Here is a 9,234-nt window from a genome sequence, read left to right as displayed (position 1 = left end):
GACAAGCAGACTATTAACAGTTCTGATTTTATAGAGGAAATCAGCATGTTTTCACATCACATGAAATCAATCAGATTTCATGTGACAAATGTGACAACTGTTAAAGCTGACAGACATTTATTAGAGCAGTGCTTACAACTTTTAATTTCTCCAATATTAATAAAATAGTAATTGCAAAATTTCAGGTTTTTATCAAACTGCATCCATAACTTTTTCATGAACAATTTACCAGTCAGACAGATATAGATGGTCACTACCCTTTGGTTCATCTTGTGGTTTCCCAGCTGTTGATGAAAATTGTCAATTAGCAGAAGATGTCACGGTTGCGGACTGAGGGGGATCTAAAAGTTAACCCTGAGGGATAACCACCAAATCGCTGAGCGATAGAAAGGGAAGGGGAAAAAACCAAATAAAGAGCGAAGTAATCGCTCTCTCCAGTAACTGAAACTTCTATCAGCGGGCTCAGAAAACTAAAAGAAATGAAACACTGCCGCAGCGTAGCTGCCCAAAAAGAAAACCCCCACTAGAAAAACAGAGTGGGGTCACTTACAAAAGAAAAAGGATATTCGCAGACTGGCGGGTAGAAAACAAAAAGAAAACTAAAGAGACGAGGGCAAAATGTCCTCCACAGCGCAGAGAGATAAACAACTCGAGAAGAAACTAAACGGTGATCAAATCAGGCAGATAGGATCAACACAGTAACTTCTGCCAATTCTCACACCCCTACACACTAAGAGTCTGACAAACAATGAGTCTGTGCTGAACCCCAGAAATCAGAGGCTACATATAGGCCTCCTACACCTGACCCTCATCAGGGACAATTAGCTCAGACAAATGCCTGTGAGGTGCCATCACCTCACCATAATACTCACACACCTGCTCCTCGTCAGGGTCAATTAACCCGCAGAAATCAGAGAGAGAGGTGCCACTACCTCACAGAAGAAAAGTACGACTCAGAGCCACATCTGGTCAAATGACACAATACATGCAAGTGCAATCCTTGGGTGATCATGGGGTTAGAAGTTTGAACTCGTAAGAATAAGGTAGGCAGGTGCAAATGCAGTCCATTATCAACATCAGAAATTGCCGGAAGTAATTAACCACCTCAGTTCCTCCTACATTCATGTTTTTTTTTCTGCACTGCTCCTACTTGACCTTTAAGAATTTAAAGTGCAAAGAGTAGTGATTCCCCAAAGAGCAGTTTATCTGTTGTCTTGGAATGGATTTGCTGCACGTAACTTAACTGGCTTTGCATGGTTAAGACTTATCCATGCAAAGAGGATAGTCATAAGTGAAATGTCCAGTGTTAAATCAACTTTTATAGAGTATATATAGTCCTGTTCTGGTCCACAGTATGACCATATGTACAGGACTCTGTTAGAGTTGAATTAACACATTTTATTATGCAGAGTTGTGGAATTATGGAAATAATCTTTGTGACACAGTATCAGACATAGACCACAATTAAAGCACGTTGTTGTCGACTAATCATTTATCCATAATTATCGGTTTTACAAGAAGACAATCTGCACCAGCGTACCAATGCTGTGTGTTTTATGACAGTTAGCATCAGTTTATTATCAATAAACTGTATAGTTTAACGGCATTATTGCCACATTAACATGCCTTTGCCTCGTGTTTTAAGATGTCTGCGCTTGAATTGTCTTGTCATTCATAATTTGAATGTTGGCAGCATTACATAACCCTCTAGTTGCGAGTGATTGTAATTACTACAGTGAGCGTCTGCTGGAAACACGCACTCAGTCTACTTAATAAACGTTTATGCATCATGCTATAATCGTCCAGAGAATAAAGAATACTAGTAAATTGTGTTCATGTAGTCACCTACCGTGCGTAAAAAGTAATGACTTCCTGCCAATCTGAACCAACACCTACCGTGCGTAAAAAGTAATGACTTCCTGCCAATCTGAACCAACACCTACCGTGCGTAAAAAGTAATGACTTCCTGCCAATCTGAACCAAAGCCCACCCAACTGGTATCGTATAAATGCTGATGCATGCGTAAACGCAACAGCGTGAGGGATTCAAGGAGGAGGAAGCGGAGCCATCAATAAAATTCCACAGTTTTGTGTTCACCATAAATATACATCAAAAGCGGCGAAGTGACAAAATCTAAATTCTTAACATTCGTAATACTTTTTGGGGAGATGGCTGGAGTTATTTGGAGCAGTATCTGCAAGTTTGTGCTCCTGATACATCTTTTTTTCTTCTCCTACATTTCTAAGACCTCTTCAGTGAGTCTCGACCTGACCGAGCTCAGAAATAAGGTAGCAAAGATTAAAGTAAATCCGAGGGGAAATTTATGGGCCACAGGTAAGACCATTTTATAGTCTACTGTCTATGGATATTTGCTGTATAGTGTCCTTTACACTTTATTGTTTATTCAGTTCGCTCCTAAATTTGAAGTTTATTTCGTCATATATTGTATAATATTAGCATTTTCGGTGAGATACTTTCACATTCAAATGGAATATTCGCACTTTGAGAAATAGGTTATGTGGAGGGAAACTTAATTGTTGTAAGAATATGTTTAGACTGCATGGTCATACTTTCAAACGTTTGCAATATTTGCCTCAGATTTAATATTCGTCGACACGATTCTGTGCTTCACTATTTCTCCGATTATTGGAAATAGTTATAGTTTTTCTGTTTTCTTCCTTTAATCATGAAGGGCACTTCATGGGCAAGAAGAGCGTCATGGAAGGCTCATTGCTGGAGTCTCCAGACGAAGAATCTCTGAACGCAATTCAAACCGCGCTGAATTCAGACCAGCATGTGCAGGAACTGAGGGAGCTGATCACACAAGAGGTTCTGAAATTCGCGCTGCAGAATCAGCTACAGGACACGCGGAGGAGACAAGACAATTATCCGGTAAGCCAACGCACATATCAATAAAATGAAATGTTATGAAATATTTTTTCCCGAAACAACATGAATAATGAATTTTTAAAAATATATTTATTTTCTTTTTATTTAATCGCTGATTAAAATACTTGTGGATGAAGCTGAATTTTGGCAAAGAGCTTATGAATACCAGATATCATAAATTTAAAATAATAAAACATTATAAGCCTACTTCCCTGTTTTTTTTTTCTTATTTAAATGTTTTATTTTTTTTATTTTTTTTAAATTGTGTATATAAAAACGTTATTAGCATGCTTTTCAGTGATAGGCTAGTTTGGGAGAATAATGGGCTTATCTGTTCGTACATCACACATTTTCGTTGAGTTAAATATGTTTTGTGAATGCTTTGTGCTCTGCAATGTCTAAAGAAGCATACGATGGACGCTTTGAAAGGAAATTAGAGAAATAGAATTATATATTGACAAACACTGTTTGGGTATAAAACAGCCTTTCACGGTGAGGGGTCACCGCCATACTGTATCAATTCCGCGTCAGTGAGCTCACATAATTTAATCACTTCCGCTAATATGCGGCTCAAATCTCTTGCTTTACAGTGGTATTTCAATCTTACAGGATACGGGGTTGCTGCTGAAGTTACTGGAAAACTACATCGGATACGAAACAAAGTGATCAAGGCTCTATAGTACCGAATGTCCCCTATGGTTATAGCCTACTTCGCAGAAAGTTTGCTTTCAATACAGGATTAATTACTCGCGCAAGTAATCTACAAAGGTTTACATATACATCTTTGTGACAGACCAAAACATCCTTTTGAAATAAAGTGTTTGTAACATTATCCATTGATTTCAAGGTTAACTAGTATATTAATGTTGAGTAAAATTGTTGTGATAAGAGACAAAACCTGCTTATATATGTAGGCCTATGCCGTCCCAAATTTCTTTTGCATTATCATGTTCATTTTAATGCAATAAAGGAAACGATTTGCAAAATGAAATGTCTGTCTTAAATTGAAAAGAAAAAAGGGCTTTTGAGGGTCGTATTAAGTCTGTTCATATATTAATGAAATATAACCACTGTTCTATTACTTCAGCATCATTGACTGCAATCTTTTTGAACCCCATGGATAGTCCGAAAATAGATAATGAAGAGATTTTTGTCCATAGTAACAGTTTTTCCTGTTTGTTCCAAAATCATATTTGTCCGAAACAGGAGTCATCTGGACAACTATTCACTAACTACCGAAGCTCCCAAATGCTACTACCATGAATCTGCTGCACTGAATCTCTAACATCCAAGAATGACTAATTATTGGCTATTTCTTATGCTGGCTCAAGAGAAACTGGTGAGACAGATTTGGTTTCCGGTATTTCTCACTGTTAGCGAACTATTTTCTGCTGTGTATCTGCAGCAAACGTCCACTTCAGTGTCTGTGCACAGCTAGTGCCGGAACGTCCGGACTCGTTATGAATGGCCTTGTTATATTAATCATGCACACATATTGCACGTGCACCAGAGGTGCTTAAGTTGACTGTATCTAATAAGGTCATGTCAGAACACACACTCAGTGGCCTCTTTATTAGGTACACCTGCTTGTTGTCACAAATAGCCTTTTACTCTAAATAGCAAATCATGTGGCTGAAACTATATATATGTAAGACCAAACATTGAAATGTGAAAGATGTGTGATCTAAGCAGCTTTGACAGTGGTATTATTGTTGGTGCCAGAAGTGATGGTTCTATAAGTTTCATGCACTGCATTCTTACATAGAATGGTGCAATAAGCAAAAAATATCCAGTGAGAGGTATTTGTGTGGGAGAAAACAGCTTGTTAGTGAAAGAGGTCAGAGAGGAATGGTCAGACTCATTCAAGCTACCAGAAAAACAAATGGCATCTGTTTACAACAGTAGTGTGCAGAAGAGCCTCGCTGAATGCACAAGGTGTCAAACCATGAAGTGAATGAGCTACTACAGCAGAAGGCCATTCCTGGTTCCATTCCTGTCCGCTAAGAACAGAAAGATGAGGCTACAATGGGCACGCGGTCACCAAAACCAAATGATTTAAGACTGGAAATACGCCTGGCTGGAGTAATCACACATCCTCCTGCAACATGCAGATGACAGGGTCAGAATTTAACGTAAACAGCATGAATCCATGGATCTGTCTTGTCTTTGTCAACGGTGCAGGCTGCTGTTGGTGGTGTAATGGTGTGGGAAATGTTTTCTTGGTACACATTAGGCCCCTTAATACCAAATTAATATCATTTTGAATGTCACAGCACACCTAAGCATTGTTGCAGACCATGTGCATCCCTTTATGGCCACAGCCTACCCTTTTTCAAATGGATACATTCAGCAGAATAATGTGCTATGTCACAAAGCATATATCATCTCAAGCTGGTTCCACAAGCATGACAGTGACTTCAGTTCCAATGGCCTGCACAGTCCCCAGATCTCAATCTGAAACACCACCTTTCAGATGAGGTGGAACGAGAGGGTGTCAGCATGAGTGCGTGGCCAAAAACTCTGCAGAAACTGCATGACGCTATCAAGTCGGTATGGACCAAAATTCCTAAGGAATGTTTCCAGCATCTTATTGAAGTCATGCCACAAAGAATTCAATCTCTTTTGGAGGCAAACAGGAGTCTTACCCAGTGATAGAAAGGTGTACCTAATAAACTGGCCACTGAGTGTATATGGATAATGAAATGAAGAGAGAGTGAAAAGAAGATAGACTTTACCAGGTTTGTACATGCTTTTGAGGTGTTGTGAAACAGGTCTGGATGATGTGCGTTGTGAGCAGGATATTTGAGTGGGATACATTACATGGGGCAATCTGAGGCAAACATAAGGAACGTGTTTCTCTATAGCAATGAGACAGCTATTCCCTGCCCTGAACAGGAACAAACATTACCATAGGAATACATTTCCCAATCAAACGCTGTATAACTACCACACAATGAGATCTGTACCGTTAGCTTATGCTTATGCTTATAATTACATTCTAATAAAGCTTCATTTGCAAGCTATTTCAAACATGCAACTTTGACAGAGATGGCTAATGTGAATGTTTAATGCGAACATTAAGCAGTACTTTTCGTATCTCAGTAATGAATCCTCAAAAAGAGGTTTTTTGTTTTACATTATGCATGATCAAGAACAAATTCCGAACAATATATACTGTTTAGATTTCATATCTGCCAATGAATGGTGTCATCCCTGTTTCCAAGCAACACTTTCTGTGTGTAAGGGAACATATGACTGAGAAATGTACAGATTGCTTGCACAGCAGGAGTGACAAAAAGATTTATTTGTATGGTTTGTGCATGAAGCAAACACATTTATAAGTTATCTCAGCAAAGACACGTGCACATGATTACATATACTATATTTTCATTGGTCCGTACCAAAGCACAGATTTTAGATGTGTTTCTTTTAAAATTGAAATATCAAATTAATCATGATACGTACATGAATCGTGTTCAAACATATTACAGATACACATACTTGTTCTCACAGCAATTAATTTATTCTGCCTGTTCAATTTGAGTCCAGCCTTAATGAAGAAACATTTAAAAAATGATTTTGCATTTGTTTTATTCAAGTACTAATAAACATTCTAAATGTTTCTGTTCACGTGTGTGAATGTAAAAATTTGGTGATAAATGCAAATTAATTATTAAAACTCAGTATTATTATAATTTAATGGCTAGAATAATGATTAAACTTAACTTGAAAAGTTAAACCACATCTCTGTGTTTGGAAATCTCCTTGATAAATGTCTTCTTATTAGCTATTTGCAGTCATATGGAAAGTGGAATACAGCGGAATTGACCAATCTTCCTGTGTGACCTCTACCCTGTCTTTGGCAGCTGCAAGATTTTTAGGCTTTTGTCTTTTGACTCTGGCTTATCTGACTCCTATGAAGTTATGATGGTACCATAATTTTACCACTAGATGGAGAGAAAACACATGAACAAAGTAGATCCAGCCTATGAATGGTTCCTATGAGAGTGATTGAGAATTGTTTTATTTAATTTCTACACTGGTTTATGTACGTGAGACTGAACCTGCGAAGAATTTGCACAGTGGATGTTGGTGACTGAGCTTCCTAGCTCTACAGAATTTTATATGCACACATCTGCGGTTAAGAGGCCTGTTTCTTTAGCTTTGTATAATTTATCAACCTTTTTCAGCTCTAATTTGTTTGCTGTGACCTCCCTGAACAGGATAATGTCATCATCACAATGCCCAAGTTTGTTTTGCATCTAACAAGAACCAGGGGACTTGTGTGGGTGCTATTAATAATTAAACAACTCCTAATTGCGTTTCTTGGCTTGTGTAATTAATCACTTGCGGTGGCGCATTTGTATCTTTGGGGAGGAAAGAAATATGACAGTTTTGCTTCCCAACTCGCTTAATTACACATTTGAAAAATAAGTTATGGATTTATTCTTTATAATTTATGATATTGTGTGAGATAATCATCAACACTTCTTTACCTTAAAAAACAATGTTGAAAAGAATGTGAAAGAATGTTTTGCTTATCAAATCTGGATGTGTTCAGATAATTGCTCTTGATATCACACTCACCTACCCCAAAATGACGCAAAAAAATGTCATAAGGTAATGAAATTTGCCCCCCAAAAGTGAAAGCTTTACTTGTTGAAATGAAAGGCAGGGAAGACCACCTGGAAAGATCTAAAGACACATTAAATAATTCAAACTATTTACTGCGATTGTGGCAATATGTATTAGGACGGAGTGTAGCACAGTGGGTAAGGAGCTGGGCTTGTAACCGAAAGGTCGCAGGTTCGATTCCCGGGTAAGGACACTGCCGTTGTACCCTTGAGCGAGGTACTTAACCTGCATTGCTTCAGTATATATCCAGCTGTATAAATGGATACAATGTAAAATGCTATGTAAAAAGTTGTGTAAGTCGCTCTGGATAAGAGCGTCTGCTAAATGCCTGTAATGTAATGTATTATTACAGGACTGGTAACAGAAGGTGTTCTTATGGGACAAATCATAAAAGATACGCAAATTTGAATCTGTATCCAAAATGAACATGTCATATTTAATACACAGTCACACTCTGAGGCCATTTGTTCCTCCTGTTATTCAATCAAACCAGTCCAGCTGCATCAATCTGCTGCCAATCAAATAGCTTTTCTCTCCTGGGCAGCTTAAGATATTGTACTGAGGTTAATTTACTTTATCAAAGCTTCTGGAATAAAGAGCACAATTGGATTTGAGTGAAAATGTAACCAACTGTCATACAACTGTCAAACAAATGTTGAGTTGCTGGTTCGGGCCCCTGGTGGGCATAAAAGGAGGCTGACTCGTATCTGGAGAGATGAAGTTGGGTCCCTACACAAAAAGAAAGAAGTCATTGGGCCCTTAACAAAACAACTGCTCTGTTCTCTCTCTCAATTACAATTTGGTATTTAACAGATGCTTTTATCCAGAGCACCTGACAAAGTAGTACAGCATCAGGAGTCAACATTCAACACTGACAGGGTCGATGATTAACCTTTAAGAGCCATGAAAACAATTGCTTTCGCAGTAAGGAGTAGACAAAAGAATACTTTCTGAGCATGTTTTTTATATATACATTATTGAATGTATTAATTCTACACATACAAATTTCAGGACAACCATAGAAATTTTTTTAGCTTTTGCTTTTTTAAGGAGAGCTGATAGTTCACCCTCCTTTCATGATTTTTGCTTTAGTCACACAGATAGAAATCAGAGAGAGTCACCGACAGAGAAGCGATGCAGCCGAGCAGGTACCATTGCAGAGACAGAAACCCCACCCATACAAGGGGAATCGCATATGGTGTGAGAGTCTGCCTACATGGATAGATCAACCAATAATTGGCTGGCCAATGGAGGATGGGCTCCCCCTCTATATTCCTCCAGAAATTTCTCTTCAAAAAGAATTTTTTTTCTTGCCAATATCTGTTTGTTTCTTCTCCCAATGGGGAGTTTAAAAAAAAAAAATTTTTTTTTACCTCATTTACTGGATTTTTGTTGGTTCATGTCATGACTGGTTCATGTCTTATTTCCATTTCCTGTTTATGTCTTAAAGTTAATATAAATTGACTGCATCAACACAATTTCACGATGCATGTGTATGTGTCAGTAATAGGCTGCCCCACACACAGTATCACAGCTTGATGCGCAGAAAATGAGGGTTCTTCCATGTTCCCCATAAGGAAAAATATTGACTTTATCTTTGCATTTAAAGAGGTGGGCTAATGTTTTGTATTCAGAAATACTGTCACACCTTTATTGGCTTGCCACAATCTACAGTACTTCACTGTGAAAACATAAACAGCTCAGTTTTAT

The 9,234-nt window shown here is 38.1% G+C and overlaps 1 protein-coding gene across 1 annotated transcript; it reads left to right on the top strand.

The window, feature by feature from the left end:
* Positions 1-1,999: 1,999 nt before the first annotated feature.
* LOC118228125 (neuromedin-B-like) lies at positions 2,000-3,883 on the top strand. Its single transcript, XM_035419438.1, has 3 exons — positions 2,000-2,334; positions 2,693-2,892; positions 3,499-3,883. The coding sequence occupies exons 1-3, from the start codon at positions 2,169-2,171 to the stop codon at positions 3,553-3,555; spliced, it is 423 nt and encodes a 140-aa protein (XP_035275329.1). The 5' UTR covers positions 2,000-2,168; the 3' UTR covers positions 3,556-3,883.
* The last annotated feature ends 5,351 nt before the right edge of the window (positions 3,884-9,234 follow it).

This window comes from Anguilla anguilla, chromosome 5, assembly GCF_013347855.1.
Source record: "Anguilla anguilla isolate fAngAng1 chromosome 5, fAngAng1.pri, whole genome shotgun sequence".
Classification (NCBI taxonomy): domain Eukaryota; kingdom Metazoa; phylum Chordata; class Actinopteri; order Anguilliformes; family Anguillidae; genus Anguilla; species Anguilla anguilla.
Note: the sequence above shows the minus strand (reverse complement) of the source record. Positions and strands in the feature narration are given on the sequence as shown.